Source organism: Pholis gunnellus, assembly GCF_910591455.1.
Source record: "Pholis gunnellus genome assembly, chromosome: 3".
NCBI lineage: Eukaryota > Metazoa > Chordata > Actinopteri > Perciformes > Pholidae > Pholis > Pholis gunnellus.
In genome coordinates this window covers 8,749,629-8,766,579 of record NC_136529.1, presented here as the reverse complement: position 1 = coordinate 8,766,579, position 16,951 = coordinate 8,749,629, and the positions used below count along the sequence as shown (strand labels likewise).

General features: G+C 43.4%; 1 protein-coding gene across 3 annotated transcripts; it reads right to left on the bottom strand.

Moving 5' to 3' along the window:
- Positions 1-185: 185 nt before the first annotated feature.
- On the bottom strand, positions 186-16,714 carry ppp4r1l (protein phosphatase 4, regulatory subunit 1-like; the record flags this gene model as incomplete). 3 transcript variants are annotated; one of them, XM_079156764.1, is made up of 20 exons in its annotated part: positions 186-2,294; positions 2,385-2,526; positions 2,999-3,133; positions 3,663-3,783; positions 4,096-4,196; positions 4,312-4,473; positions 6,505-6,690; positions 6,840-6,944; positions 7,383-8,023; positions 8,119-8,612; positions 9,069-9,193; positions 9,855-10,013; positions 10,190-10,255; positions 11,257-11,364; positions 11,957-12,103; positions 12,280-12,422; positions 12,595-12,701; positions 14,027-14,156; positions 14,708-14,752; positions 16,615-16,714. In XM_079156764.1, the coding sequence occupies 20 exons, from the start codon at positions 16,619-16,621 to the stop codon at positions 2,149-2,151; spliced, it is 3,270 nt and encodes a 1,089-aa protein (XP_079012890.1). In that variant the 3' UTR covers positions 186-2,148. The 3 variants fall into 3 exon arrangements, with proteins under 3 accessions (XP_079012890.1, XP_079012889.1, XP_079012891.1); XM_079156763.1 differs by lacking the exon at positions 16,615-16,714 and having other exon boundaries at positions 14,708-14,798; XM_079156765.1 differs by lacking the exons at positions 12,595-12,701; positions 14,708-14,752; positions 16,615-16,714 and having other exon boundaries at positions 14,027-14,143.
- Positions 16,715-16,951: the final 237 nt, after the last annotated feature.

Genomic DNA, 16,951 nt, shown 5'->3' with positions numbered 1-16,951 from the left:
AATTATCTGATGTGTGTGTATCATTACAATTTTTAAAAACATAACCCATCAATACAAACATTTACTTTGTTTACATTCATAAACATGCAGATTAAATGATAAAACTGTTTCTTTACCAAGCGTCTGGTTGTCGGCTCTGATATAGAAGGAAGCAGTGTTCAATAACTCAGAACTACAAATCAAAACTTGAGCACAATTCATTAATTTTCATCATTTTAATTACAGAATACTAAAAATAACATTACATAAAATGTCTTTTTAAAAGAAACCATCGAATATTACAAAGGTTGTAAATTTTGTAAAGTTAGGATATAAAATCTTTGAACAGTGGTGCATAATTGAAAAGAAAAATAATTTTCATAAAATGTATATATTAACTGTTCTACTACATAAAAAATGAGATGGACACAAATCGCAGACAGACGAGATGAGTAGACACCGCCATTACCGCAGTGAGCTCTCCTTTCCAAGGAAGAAAGACTTGAGATGCACAGCACACACCACAATCAGCTTAAGTTCTCAAGTTATGTCTGTTCAACAAAAAAAAAAGGGGTTACCATTTACAACAGGAGAGAACAAACGAGCTCGAGAGACTACAAAAAGTGACTTGGTGACTGCTCCCAATATTCACACACATCTCGATGGGTAAAAACCCGACTAAAACTGGCCTTGGTTCCGTAACACACAAACCGCTCCCCACAGGTTTAAGCTGTACAAAAGAGTCGCTGAGAGACCTCACACTTAAATCATTCCACCAAGACAGGGAAGCAATGATCGGCTGTCTCTCCGTCTCGTCACACAGCCATTCCTATATCCTACTGTACAACTGGTCAATCAGATCCACTGAACGCTACCATGGTCACAAAATTCAATATCAGGAGGTCAACCGCAAGGAATCGGAACAGACTATACACAAGAAGGGGGGAAGGGGTACACATGCATAATCCAACAGTGTGCTTGCTTTCTTCCTCTTCTTTCTGAGATTTACGTCGCCCTGCGTCACTTCATCACGAGCCCTTGTTAAGATGTTTGAGCCAACCAAAGAGGACATTCAGAGCAGCGCGGATGTCCCTATACGAGAACGCCACACTGGCCGGTCGTGTCCAAACAGAGGTATTTCCTTTGTCTCCTGCCGTTTGGGGAGACGTGTTGTGTCACATTTTTGGTAAACAGACACAAGGGGAGGGGGGAGAGGGGGGGGGGGGGTCAACAGTTTATTACGGTGTTCTTTCAAAAACGTTGAGATATGGTTTTAATCAAGAGTTGCGCTGAGTGGCAGAATCACTATTCCTTCTGTGCGGTAGTAGTGGTTTCAGTGGCCCATGAAGAGAGGTGGAGAGATGCAGCGAGAGGGAGACGGACGATAACCCAGAGACAAAGGACGTCTGAGACAACAGAGGCATTTTTAGAGGAAATGAGGCGAGAGACACCAGCAGAGCTACTTGGGTTGGCTGGTTGTGTTGCTCGGACAGCTGGAGGTTTTTCTTTTTGTTTTGTTTTTTTCACCAGGAATCCAGGAGCTGCTGCTTATTGTGTAAGGTAATAATGCTGTTTAGGTTCAGATGAGTCCCCCTGAGTTAGTGCACACGTCAGTCAGGCAGGCCTCGCCCGCTTGTTCGTTAAGAAATCCACAAAAAGAAGCATTAAGAAAAAAAAAAAAAAATCAATTCAGCAATTTTATAATCAAGCTTACAATTAGCTTTGGAGAAAGAGAGCCCGTCGTAGTTCTACAAGTCTGTGATTGGGGAAGGACTGAGTCGATGTTAGTGTGGAAGAGGGCGGGGACAAGTTCAGGCATGAATACGGCGGCTCCCACAAAGTGGTGCAGCAAACCTCTTGAGTCCTGCTCATTTTCTGAAAACTCTGAGAAGTATGCATCTTGTGTTGTGAATGCGATGTGCGCTATTGTAGTGCCCAACCAGAGTCTGGGTTGTGTGTGTGTTTTTTCTTTTTAACATGCTCATACTTTCATACTGTAATCTGATCATCTGACATGATTCCCAAGTGGTCGTTGGTGCAGGTCTGCCCAGCAGGCGAGTGGTTGGGGATCTGGTCAGGTGCTGGTGTTGCAGGTTACGCTGACTGTGCGTCAGACAGACAGGTAGGTAGACAGGCAGGTGGGGCCGTAATGGGACTCGGGAGCTGAGGCTAAATCAAGGGAGCCGTGTCCATCAGGCCTTTGTTGGGGTCCAGGCTGGCAAAGAAGCGGACGTCCCGGTCCTTGTCGGACTGCAGGGCCATCACCGTCTCCTCCAGCTCGTCAGAGTAGGCACAGCCGGGCTCCTTGAAGTAAGCTGGACACAAAAACACAACAGTTAGTTCAAGGAGAGACACACCAGCAGAGAGCTATGGGATGTGCAGAGGCAGAGCATGTGTCACTGTACCTTTCTCCATGACACTCTGTCTTAGAGCCTTGGCCACCAGTACGCGGACATTGGCCACCGGGTCTGAGGAGAGGCTGAGCAGGCTGGGTAAAAGGTGCTGGCCAAACTGCTCCATGGGCATGCAGTCCTCCTCTACGATCGCCTGCAGACAACACGAAGGAGAAGAAACACAAAGTCACTCAGACAGGCCGGTGTTAAACAGCTGGTCCAACACAGAAAGAAGAGAGTCCAGAGGCAATCTGTGAGGATGAACCTCTGTCACAACAACCAGACGAAAGCATCCAATCAGACAGAGACGCCAACGTGATTGTAGTTTTACCGTAATACATAGCTGGAGTTAGACAACCTGATGACAGATACAAATGTGACAAAAAAAGCTACATATTTTTCCTTTACTTGTGACAAGTTTAGATTTAAAAACATTAAGAGTTTGTTTTTAGTGTTATATTGAAGGGAAATCACTTTGAAAAAAATGTTCCAAGAAGAATAAATGTGATTAAAATGTCATTTCTGTAGCTCAGACAACCATCAAACGGGTTACACAGCTAGAGAGACGACACGGGAGACGCTGATCCATTATCAGGGCTACGTAACGTGAGACAAGCGCTACACACCTGGCAGATGAAGGCGAAGGCCTGCCGCCCCACCCACTTGGGACAGTGGCAGAACCTGACGGTGAGCTCGTTGATGAAGTTCAGGCCCAGGTCATCGGCTCCACATGCATACAGCTTCTGGAGGATCTCCACAACCTGACAACACAAAGAGGCGATGACGCACGTAACAATGGGGATTTAAAACTGCAGTTAATCTGCAACAAAATGCAAATGAGTCTTTAAGCAATAATAGAATATGAGCAAAAAAAGGAGATGAAAAGATGTGATGCTGTCTACAGTAGCTGTAAAGATTGAAAATGCATATTAATGAATAGTTAATAACATTTTAAGAAATACTCTTATTTGCTTTCTTGCTCAGAGTTCAATGAGAAGATGAAGCCAGTTAGCTTAGCTTAGCAAAAAGTCTGGAAACAGGGAAACAGATAGCCTGACTCCATCAGGTAACAAAATCCCACTCTCAAGTTTCTTTGAGGGGCGCAGTAACTTCCTTGAGTCTCGTCATATGACGAGCATTACTTTCTCACATTGACCCACAACACCCACTGAACATCCTGCATCAGTGGGACTAATTTCCCCTTTTCCCATTCAAGTTTCTAACGTATTTCCTCTCACTGGATATTCCTTCCCCCAGCCAAAAAAAAACAAATCAACATTGCACACTTACCAGTTTGTACGAGATCCACCTGACCTCTGAGACTTTGTCAGAGCAGAGTGTGAGTGCTATCTGTCTGAGGTAGTCATACACGTCGTAGTGGCTGTACAACTCTATGATCAAGATCAACTGCCTGGATGGAGAGAGAGAGAGAGAGAGAGAACATGTACACTCTCCTGGAAATAGAAGTGCAATATAATAAATGCCCAAAATGAATTTAACTGCAATTTTGAAGATCACGTCACAGATAAAAATGAGGAAATTAACCAGTGAGGCGATACCGACAGTAAATTCGCCATAGAATTAAATCTAACCCGCGTACAGTGTTATGAGAGCAGACCTCGGCCCGCCATACCGTCTATGAGCTAGACACTGATTGGAAGTCAGTCTGTTAAAACCTAAATGTAATTATGTCCCGCTTGGAAGAGGAAAAAAGGAGACGTACTCTGCCAGTTCATATCTGAATCTCCAGTTGCGACTGTTGTCCGTCACCATGAACTCCTGCAGCTGGTAGAGATACTCTCTCCTCTTGTCTGCGTGCAGCAGCTGCAACAAGAAGACAGCTCAGTTATCTGGTACCAAACTGTGGTTTACTTCTTCAACTGTAGACATAAACTGCAGAGAAACAGTACAGTCATTATATAAAATTCTATCATCTCACCTTGAGGAAGTCGTAGAGGTGTTTGAGCACGCCAATGCGGACCTCATCCAGGTCTTTGAGGAAGCCGTTGAAGATGGGCACCAGGTCAGCTGCAGTCAGCTGGTCTCCCAGGATAACCGCCAGCTCGTGGATGGAGAAAGCCAGCGTCCTCCGCACCTTCCACTGAGGAGAGGGAAAAGAAACGCACACAAAGATTATAAAACACAAGCCCTGAACAAGCAAGTGTCTTGGTAGAAAAAAATAGGTTGCTTTTTAACAAGGAAAATAGCCACTTATGGGTTTATTTTTATATACTGATAATGCAGGGACATATTAAACAACAACTCCTGCTGTGATTGGTCTGAGTCCATTGTACAGTGCAATGCTGTCATGCCAGCCGTGACCCTCAGCGCTGTGATGGAGTAATGATCAACAGTGTGACAACAAACAGAAACAGACGGGCCCTCCACAGACGGGCCCTCAATGTCATCCTCAGTCTCGCTGTCTCTGCTGGAGTGAAGTGAAGCAACGGTTCCCTTTCTTTCGTGCGTCATCGACCAATGCATTCGTACAACAAGTGCTTTGTTCCTCAAGTCAAGCTGAGCACATCACTGAACTAGGCCTGCATGGCATGAGGAGAATCTGGGATCTGCGTCATCTGCTATGTCAGCCTGGTTGCCTTTGAATTTAATATTTTTAAAATAACTCGGCTACCTGTGGTTTATAGAGCAGAACACGATAAAAGCTCATTGGTATTTCACTGGAAACAAATCTAAAATGTCATTAAAATAAATGATTTTCCTGATATCAAACTACTGAATGAAGTTTGAGTATCAGTCATTCCTTCAGTCCAACAGTTAAGACCACATGCAGACAGATGTTGTTTTAGCTGCTGTAACCGAGGGGTTATTTTGCTCCTATACTGATGATCCGTAGTCTGCAACGACTTTATGACTCCAGCCATGTCAACAACAACAACAACAACGCATCACCGCTTCCGTTCCACCATTCCCAATAAAATCCCCAGACACTTGCTGTGCTTAACACTGCTTAGACAACATTAAGTCATTCAAAGCCGACACTTGATTGTAGCAGTTGGCTATTAGCTTAGCTAGCACGCTGTGCTTGTTTACAGCAGCAGCGGTTGATGAGAGACTAAAGAGAGCAAACTCAAATATTGCTCTCGCTGTTCTACATTTTGACACCATGTTTAGGCCTAATCCCTGACCAAAAGGACATCCTGACCATCCATTCAAACATTAACCTTGTGAAATTCTCATAATTAGCATATGAATAACTTGAGTTATGGTCAAAAACACAACATCGAATCAATTCGTCCTTATGTCCAAGTAGATATTTGGGCCATATTTGAAGTAATTCCATCCAGGCGTTCCTGAGAATGGGACGTACGTGAAATGACGGATGGACAACGCGAGATATAGAGCTTCATGCCACTGCTTTCACCGGCGTGGATAAAAACATGCATGTTTTTGTGAATGGGTTTGTTACTAACATGGCTGAGAGAAATTCTTGCAGCACTTTAAAAACAAAAGACCCTCACTCACTTCATTACCTTTAAAAATCCCTAAAACGCAGCGATACACTCTCCCCGTATATGTCAGCACTATAGTTGATGTAACAAAGCTGAAGAAAACATTGACTCGGTGACCACAGACCGATCGAAACAAGCAGACGCAGAGGAAACTTTGCCGTTCTCACTGCGATGTACAAGCCGATGAGGCAGAGCTTCACTTCCTCACTAAATGCACACAGTATTCCCAAAAAAAGAGATCCATTTAGTCACAAAGCCAGCATCTTACATCCAGTAACACTGCACCACACCAATCAGGAAAAACTTATAGCGTGCAAAATAGCTCAATTAGCCATCATTTCATCTATTTAGCAGTACAATCATTGTACTGTTTAGAATTTGTGATCTTGTGATTATCCATTTTGTTTTCTTGTGTAAAATGCAATTATTTAATAACATGTCATTTAGCTTTGGCAACCATGTAACCACAACATTCAAGCCAATAAAGCTTATTTGAATTTAGAGTAAATACACCGACTACGGATGATACCTCCTACAACACCACTTCAAACTATTCTAATGATCCCTTTAAGAGTGCTTATATGCGCTCATGTGGTTGATCACTTGTTTTGGAATCAAACTGCAAACTTAACCCCACACCATCTCCCCATTTCTCTGCCTACCTGCACATCGGTCGCCAGGGTTTCATACGTGTCCTTGAGGCAGTGCCAGTTCTGTCGTCCCAGAGTGAGCGCTACCCCCGGCAGGCTGAAGGCACAGTGTTTGGCTATTTCTGTATCCACCGTCTGAGCCCGGGCCGGGTCCGTCATAGAGAGGTACTGATCCAAGAGCTGCTGGGGGATGACATTCTGAAGACGGGGCGAGAGATTGAAGAGCTTGATGATCACAAAGAGGACATGGGACGCACAGGGAGAAGTTACTTAATAAAGTCTGTGCCCTCTCAACTACGAGGTTCTGATTTATATTTACAGGGTGTATGACAGAGGTGCTGACTGACCTGGATCTTGGGCTTATCCTCATACATGGGGCTGTGAGCAGAGTCTTCCTTTCCCTCCTCCTCCTCCTCCTCTTCCTCCTCCACACTCTCAATCAGTTCAGACTCCTGAGGCAAATACAAACACACACATTAGCGAAAAAGTGAGCGCACCGCACTTTAAAGACGCTATATTTTCTCATTACTCTTCAAAAAAAACTCACTCGCACAGTCCTGATAAACCAGATAAGCTGAGTTTTTACATCTAAATAATCCCTGTTAATTCATCTTTTTCAAACTTTAACTTTCATTGTTGATTGAGTCATTAATATATAGAAATACTTAAGGTTTTAAACAAAGTTTTAAGAGACAACGGGGCCCGATCACATACGATATATTTGTGTAATGTTGTGGTGGTCTCAAGCCGAGCTATAAATCAAAACCTACACATGCAGGTTTGCAGAAATCTCGTAAACCCTTTGCACCAAGTATAAATGCAGCTTAAGTCCAGTATACAACATCCAACAGCTAACTTAACACGCTGCAAAGATGTGCATAGTCTCGTACTAGAATAGGCGAGTCGGGAGGAGACTCATCCTGGTCCTCCTGGTCCTCCTGGTCTTCCGTCTGCGTCTCCTCGTCCCCTTGCTCCTGGACAGGGCTGGACTCTGAGGCTGGAGGAGGCTCCATCGTTTGCTCCTCTTCTGTGGGACTCTCTTCACTCTCAGACTGGCTCTCCACAGACTGGCTCTCCACAGACTGGCTCTCCACAGACTGGCTCTCCACAGACTGGCTCTCCACAGACTGGCTCTCCACAGACTGGCTCTCCACAGACTGGCTCTCCACAGACTGGCTCTCCACAGACTGGCTCTCCACAGACTGGCTCTCCACAGACTGGCTCTCCACAGACTGGCTCTCCACAGACGGGCTCTCCACAGACGGGCTCTCCACAGACGGGCTCTCCACAGACGGGCCCTCCACAGACGGGCCCTCCACAGACGGGCCCTCCACAGACGGGCCCTCCACAGACGGGCCCTCCACAGACGGGCCCTCCACAGACGGGCCCTCCACAGACGGGCCCTCCACAGATGGGCCCTCAATGTCATCCTCAGGCTGCTCTTCTGGCTCGGGTTCAGTCAGGCCGTCGTCTGTGGGGTCGTCGTCAAGCTGGGCTGCCTTCAGAGCCGCTGACAACACCTGGACTTGAGCTGGAGATAAATTCACATGCATAACTCAGTCGACATGCCAAGTCATTGACAAAAGTTTCCAGCTAATCTTACATATTCTGGCTCTTTATACCCACCTTGTACATCAGGGTCATCAATGTGCGGTTGCAAACGGTCTAAGACCTTCTGGATCTGGTCACTGGTAGCTTTGCCTGGGCTGGACTTGGAATCAGGTTCCTCCTCTTCCTCGTGCTGCTGCTCCATCTCCTCTGATTTATCATGATTTAGCATCTCCAGTTCCCCGCTTATATCTGGTAAAGGAGATCTCCAATAGTTGAAGGAATTAAAGTTATCGTCCGCCTGCTCCGTGTCTTTTGTGTTCTTAGCATTGTTTGTAGTCGTAGGGCTGGCGTTGCTGTTGGAGAACGTGCGGGTGAAGCCGCCGCGCATCTCTCTGGGAACTGAAGTGTAGTTGTCTTCAAAGCTGTGCATTTCCTCGCCGTCCGCCGTCGACACATGCTCTGGGGACGGTGTGGCGCGGCCGTCCTGGTTGGGGGGTGTGTGAGCGATGGTTCTTCCCACGTGGCAGACGCTAATCTCGGAGCAGTTCAGAGAGTTTAGGGAGCAGTCGCTGAAATTAGTGGAATAAAATGTATAAGAATAATCAGGTAAATCCTTATATCTAAAACTGAATAAAAGGAGAGAGGAGATCCTATATCTTGTTATTAGCCTCTCTGTAAATGTGAAGAAATAGCTTCACAATCCAAAGCCTATAGTTACATTTTACAAACTGCATCTGAGCTTTAAGAAACCGTAAACTCTGGTTTAAAGTTGGTCAAACATACTCAAAGTGTAAATGAAAGCATTCATGAGGACATTTTCAAACTCTATAAAAGTACAAAAGGTATAAAAGAAAGATTTGTCTGCGTCAACTTCAATTTCTTTTATTCCCGTTTCTGCAAATACACCTTTTAACAGAGATAAAAAAAACCTGATCTGACCTGATCACACCCAGTAAAGTATGAGTCATAGGACCAATGATGCAACACATTCACTGTGTCTGTGCGCAACAAACTCTGATTCATACCTGTCCAATGTACACCTGGGGAGCTCTAGCAGGGCGCCGTCCTCTCTGAAGTGAAGGCCTGTGCTGGAGGGATTGGCGAAGGTGGAGATGAAACGCCCCAGAGACTGAAAAGCAGCCTGTCGCACCTAAAAGTGGAGCAGAGCGGAATCTGTCAGTGTCAGCACGACAGAGATTTTACATAACTCAGCAGCCGATCCGTTACCATCTTAACTCCATCATGAACAGGATTGTTAGCATGGGGCACCATTTTAGAGGTTGGATACGGTCCAGAATATTGAATAGACGGGGTGCAGTGGAACAGCATGCAGATCTGTTTATAGTACACCGAGCGTCTGCATACACAGACAAGATCACACACGTCCATCTGTGCAAACTACCCGTGTGGTCGTAAATGGGCTCCACGTGGACCTTCATAAACACGTGTAGACGGCAAAATTTACATGTGTCATTTTCAATGTCATGTAGACAAGTTCAGACTGAGCTCAAGTCTGTCACACTTTGAGACCAGAACAATGACAGGGCTTCAAGCCCCATGATTATCATTTTTGCACCCAATTTGACAGTACACCAAATTGCAAAAGTATCTCCGTTTCTCAATTTTTTGTGTTTTTTCTCTGTATGACTTTTTTAGATTTCAGAAAGACAGATTACATTACGAAAAATCCGGAAGAAGATGCACATAGTGGTGAGGAAAACGACTCTTTTCATCATATTACAGAGGAAGTTGCACACAAATGTGCTTGTAATTTTATGCAATAGAATTTTTCCTGTGTGTGTGTGTCTTACCCAGCGGGACTGGTCACTGATGAGGCTGATGAACAGGGGGGACAATTTTGCACGTCGCACCTCTGGAGAGGTAGAATTGGAGACCATCATGAAGCACTCTGCACAGGCTTTCCTGATGCCCCACAGACTGTCTGAGCACAGATCGAAGAACTTGGGCATCTAAAAACAAAACAGAGTCAGTTAAACCTGAAACTAACAGTGAGTGATTGAACTGTGATGGGATGCATCAACAGCAAGGGTGCAAAGAAACAATGTTAAACTTCCACGTTACATAATGAAGACTTAAATGAGAGTTGCGGTTTCAGAGTAAAAAGAAAAGTCTCGGTGCTTCTCACCAGTAGTTTTTCTGTGGCCTCCTGACCAACAATGGAACAAAACTCCCCGAAATTTGCAGCACAGACCTGAAAAACACAATACAAACATTCAAATAAACTCAAAAGAAGGGCAATTTAAATAACACTATTACGAAGAGTACGAATTCTAATAACATAATCATTACATTGACCGCTCAGGTTCCCCTGGTTCCCCTAGGTCGAACTTCTTGAGCAAAGAAGAAACAGACTTTTGTCTTTGTCCCCTGTCCTACGTAGTGGTAGTGACAAGCTGACACCGGTGTGGACACCGTGTTATAAAAGTAGTGCAACCGTTCTGCTTTCAGGAATAGCTCAGTACGTTGAGTCTGTGGTTGAGTGAGAGTGCACTGTTGGTGACTTCATATCCTGAATATGATGATAACCGGGATAAACATAACTGGGATACTCATGTCAATGTAAATGCTCTCATTCAGTATTTTATATAATCTTCATTGCTGTATGCTATGATCACCTAGCAAAATGAGCCATGTGCAATGTTTTAGTGAGATGTCTCGAAAGTGGTTTGCATTTTTTTCCCCCATTCAGTATTTACATGACTTAGTGAGTTTAATTTCCACATAACAAATACATTCCCGACACTCTGGCAGCTTAAGCTTAATCAAAAAAGCTGCACTAAACGGTCGTGATTTTAAACAATTAACTTATATTTGACACTTCGTTTTTCAAGGTTTACATAAAATGTCAATTTAAATGTCAGTTTTGGGGGATAACAATTCTAGGTCAGCTTTCCTTTTGCTCATATATATTATTACGGACTGAAATTCTAATATCACGCTCAACTGGCACCAGTTATGTCAGAAAACATTCCTCATAGAAAACAGCAGCGCAGTGTAGGCGGTGATGCGCAAAACAGAATTAAGGCTGACTCACAGCGTTATCGGATTTATTCTGACACAATTAAACTCAATTTAAAAACAACATTTTCTCAGCTGTGTCTTATTGGTTCATAATCATTTTAAGCAGATACAGGCTGGTAAAAAGTATGTTGACCCATGAGGAGGTGATGACAATGGTTCGGAGGTGGTTACCTTGCGGACTTGAAAGAGTCTGGCGTCGCTGCACAGGTCACAGAAGCGTGGCAGCAGTAGATGCTCCACTGTGTCTTTGCTCAACATGGTGACAACTTTACACATCATCTATAAGAGGAGACGTATGGAGAGCAATTAGTGTCATCACACTCTTGATCGTGCTTAAATTACAGAACTATTTTGCGCCGATGAACGAAAACAAGCTGCAGATTTGAAGTGAAAGCTTTACAGAAAGCTAAGAAATAGTCCACTGAGGGAAACAATCAGGGTGTTAAGAGTGGAGGGAAAGGGGAAGACTGGGTGTGTTTCTAAGTAGAATATAAATACAATACAATATACAAAGTCACATTCAATTTTGAGCCTTTGCAATAAATTAAAATTTTTCAATTCATTAATTCAACACGTGTTGGAAGTTATTGTAAACCTTGACAGTTCAATAACACATGACACATTACAGTTAATCTCTCTGCTGGAATCCATCATGAGCCATCAAAATAGAAGCATTTAGTTATTTTTAGACTGATGATCAGATAAAGGCGTTGACCGATCACAGTCAGGCATTAAAATAAATCTACTGTGCCTCTCAGCAGTTTGTCTACTGCCATGTGGTTTTCAGCTAAAGTTCATTCAAGTCCATTCCCCTGATGATAAATCAGACCTTTTTTTAGTCTCTTGCGTAAAAAGATATGAGGTTTCTTACAGAGACTGCCTCAATTTTGTAGTCATCGTCACTGCTGGGTTCTGTGAGGTCCAGTAGAACGGGACAAACTTTGGTCTCCATATCAGCTTTAGAGATGAGGCCCTGCTCCAACAGAACAAGCAGCGCTGCCTGGCTGGTCTTCCGCACCTGGAAAAGATGGGAGGAAATTTAAATCTATAAAACTCTTAATGTGAATGAATTTGACCAGTGAACATATTTTTTTCTACGTCTCGTATTTCCTAAAAGCTGAACAAAAAGATCTTAAAGACGAGAAGTGATTGCAGTTTCAATTGTAAGAAATGAGCTAGAAAAGTGAAACCCACCTGGTTATTTGGATCAGTGAGATATCGGACTACAATGGGGACCAAGTATCTTGAGAAAGCTGCTGGGAAGTTGGGCCGACTCTCGTGCAAGAACATGGCAATGTTGGGGACCTGCTCCATCAGTTCGGCTCGCACTGTGGGCTCTGAGTACACACATTCAAATATAAGATTTACGTGCAAACAGAACAGGTGTGCATTAAGAACAACAAGCGTTATAAGCTTGCAACCCTGAAAAAAGGACGACACCACGATCAAAAAGCGTAGATTAATACAGAGACATGACAACTAAATTGATGAAAAGGAAAACTCATCTACCTCCATCTTCTGACATTCTGGCAACTGTCTCCATGACACTGATAAAGTCATTCTCATTGTCACTGAACTCTCGAAGCACATCAAGCAGGCCGCGAGCCACGATCTGCCTAGAAAGCAACAGGAGCGTCAAGTTAGTAGAATGCCTGCCAATACCTACAAGTGCTGACTGCACACAGCATGACACACGGCTCTGACAGAGCTGTCAAGTGCATTACACACACACACGCGAGGGCGTGAACCCTGCAAAGCCGAGCATGAAAAGCATGAAGATAGTTAACCATGTTTGTGTGGGGTTAAGAGAACTGTTAAAGGTTTGCAGAGGATTTTAAATACACTGAGGCCACTTGGCAGGCCTTTACCGTGCTGAAAGTACCACATTAAACATTTACAAAAGATACAAATATACATCCAATCTAAATGTGTCATTATTAATGACCTACGACAAACTGCGGCTACTATTGTCAACCTATTGCCATATTTCAGACGGACCACAGATCAACTTGAAGTCTTTCACATTCCTGCACTGCAGAGTTAAAGGTATGTGAATAGTAAATACACAGGAATGCACACGGTGGTTCAGATGACTATGAAAACACATGTCTGGAGATCGGATGATGTGTTGATCTCACGTTCAAAATTTCCGATGTGAGGCTTATGATACAATTTAGCCACTAATCAGTAAAATAAATATGAAGAAAATGACAACATGTGCAACATTAACCCATTATTTATTTGAGCCAAAAAACCTTTCAGCAATGATTTCAAAAAGTTAACGGTGCAAATTATCCAATTCCTTGTTCACGCAATGCATCAAATATAAAAACAGACAACAAAAAGGTGCAAAAGTTATTGCTGAACAGTTTCCTGGTAAGAGTTTAGAAAATCTAATAAAAAGTTAATTTGAATATCTGGCCACAACTTCTCATAACTTTTTCTCCAAGAAATGACATTGGCCAGATGTTTCCTTGATACCAAGTCCCACTAGGTTGCAGATGTTTCCGTGTTGCTAAGACTCACCGGGGGGGTAATGCCCAAAATAAATCCTCAACATTAAGACATGGCTACACAACCGCAGATTCGTCAATTTTTAGTCACACAGAAACTTTTCGTGAGTGTTTAGTTTTTAGTAATGTGTAACGGCACATTTGCAACTTCTACAATACAAGCTTTGTAGAATCTTTTCTCAGTTGCAGCAACCGTAACTTTTTTTTTATCGTATTATCTCTGAAAGCACTGGTGTAAGCTTTAGTCTAAACTGGGCTTTAGCGGGCAAAATGTTTTCTGTCCCACAATACGCATATCACTACGAGTTAACGTCGTACTATAAAGGGTTAACAACGCATCCTCATAACCCAATAACTACAACATCCGATTGTTCGTCTGATGTTTAGCATTCTTTGTGTTAACAGGCGGACCGCGGGGTTCCACTTACCTGTTGAAGACATTCTCACTGAAGGCATACTTTTCTAGCCTCCCAAGAGGAGTTAAGTTGTCTTGCCCTGCATCGAGGAATGCTGTGATGCGGATGCCGTCGCACTCTGAACCATAGTCATCAAATCCAACTGTGTGATATAGAAAGAAATATTATTTGATGGTCACACAAAGTGGAACCGTCTCTGAAGCACAGAGCTGATGCCAACAAGAGACAAACATTTAAAACGAGGGCCGACAGATGCTTCACAGTGATCACAGTGCCATGTTGAAAAAAACTGAGTCAGGCTAAATGTCAGGAATGAAGATCCTTCAGTCTGTGACTAAAGTAGAAAGCCTGAGGTCTTAATAATTATTCCATTTAATGGTCCGACCATAAATACACACTGGCTTTGCAGTTGGATCCAGAGGCTGTTTTATCGCCCTCCCTAATGCAGACAACAGGGACTGTTGGCCTGTATGACGGCTAATAATAGCAAGGCGTAAAACCTTGAAATATTATTGACAGCTTGAGATTTCACATGGGTGAATGGGGTTGCCCGGAAAGATGACACTTGCTATACCTCCCTGCTGAAGGGGGGGGGGGGGGGGGACACAGTTCCACACATATATACAAGAAATGAATCCATTAATCCAGGTACTACTTCATGTGTTAACAAATTAAAATGACCAAAGTACTCACAGTCATCCAGATCATCATGGCCATCTTCAAAGTATAAAGATAGACCTGCAAGGATAAGGCAATTAGAGGGGGAGTCCACGGTGGCAGACATGTCATCAACATACCATCACATAATACGCCACTCCCCCGACAAAACGAAAGGTGCTCTGGGTCAGCAGGTCTACAGACTGACATTTACTAAGAGAGGACAAAGTCTCCTTCAATAAGATTGACCGTGAATTGAAGTGGTCTTGCTGATAAATCAATTTGCAAGAGTGAAACTGTGACATTGTGGGTGTAGTGACGTGGAAGAGGAAGAAATCAAGTCAGTAAATATAAATGTGTTTTTCCTGGGACGCAAACTATTGTCTGAGTGGATTTTCTTTCAAACACGTGCGGTTCCTCTTGTCAATAAATCAGAAATAATCTAAGCGTTTCATGTGCACAAAATGAATATGGTGTCACTGGTCATTTCAGTGTATACAGCTTTCATTTCCTTCGTGTGGATATTCGTCTGACGAAGACATGTTGGGTCAAAACGCTGCCAATAGAAAATTAAGGATCCTCTGATTTCAGAGGTACTTTTCTATTGTACATTTATGTATCGTCTCTATTCTTTCTGCAAACACGAGACTCAACCCACCAAAAATCATTTTTATACCAATTTACTTGTCTCCTCACCCATTTCTTGTCTCAATACCCTTTACATATATCTTTGATGTATATAGTAGAGTACCTTTATCTTCTATCATGCTTTATTTTGAGTATAACAGTTGCTCATAATGTACATGTTTTTCATAGTATATTTGCTCATCTATACTCTGCATCTGTCCTTGCATTTCTGCTGCTGTGACATTTTAATTTCCCTGCATAAGATCCATTAAGTTGGACTATTTACATTCCTTGAGATCAAATCACAAACATGTGCTGGGTCACTTGGACACTGTATTGCCTACATTAGTGACAACATGCATGTACCCTGTGGTGTGAACTATTCATTCTTTAAAAAATACTGCACAAATCCACAAAGCAGGTACCTCCCATTAGCACGCAGTCCAAACTGATGAACATATACTACTCCTGTAAAAACATTATTTTCAACGCATTAACATGTGTGTGTGATAACGTAACAGGCCGATTACTACAAGAAGACTTTCTTCTCTGGTCTGTTTTCAACACCACCCGTCCATTGATGTAGGACACAAGAACTCAGAGTAGTGAAGTCAAAAGAAGAGCTCAGAGAGAAGTCCCAGAAGGAGAAGCATGTGCTGGGACGGCTAATGCCAGTGTTTACAGCTGGGCATGCAGGGGAATGTGCTGCAAATATAAAAACAACTCCCATCTCGATAAGACACATTAAACGTGCTGTGTGAAGTGTGAAGTAAATAACTTGACGCCTGGTTTACCAGCACCCCGCAAAACATTTTGACAAAGAGCTACATCTCCCCTTTGTTATGGTATAAAGGAGGATTTGATCAGCTTAAGGCTGAAAATGACTTTAGCAACTCAGCTAACGCAAGCTAGGTCAACTCGCTAGCCTTTGCTATGACAACAGTTCGATATTAAAACACGGCTTAAAGCACGCGGTGCTGTCCCACTACAGAAGAGAGAGGCAACTACAAACCAACCTGCCTCTACTGAGTAGTTATATGTTTAAGTGAAGCCTCAAAGTCACACATTTCGATACCCATGAATAGCTTTTCGTTAGCTAGCTGGCTAGCAGTGCTAAGTTTGCTAACAAGGCTTGTCCAGCGTTTTCGCTTGACTTGGCTCGCCTTTGCTAGCACTTTGCCGGGGAATACCATGAATGCAGTGAAATAGGAGCCGCTGTTTCAAATATTGATACTATAGAGACTGCAATGCAGCTTTCTAAGTTCACACACAGCGTCAAAGTATTAGAGAAAACACTATTTGAAAAGTGCCCTTACCTGCCATCTTGAGTCTCGGCTCGGCTCTGCGGGCTGCCGTCCCGTGTGGGCTGTCACCGCCGCTCAGCTGTCACTCAAACACGGTAGAAACTACTTCCTGAAGGCACTTCCTGATGCTGGGATTCACCGGCTGATTATATTTTTAACAACCCAAACGTACAACCGTTTCTCAGCTCGGGCACAAACTCGACATAACTGAGCGGAAATAAAAGCCTGTGGGCTTTGTGTGTTTCTCCAAACAAAAAAGAGCCGATGCAGTCACGTGACCGCAGCCCGTAGTTCAAGATGGAGACAGCGATCTGGTGGCTCCACTGTTAGCTAGTTTACAATCATCACA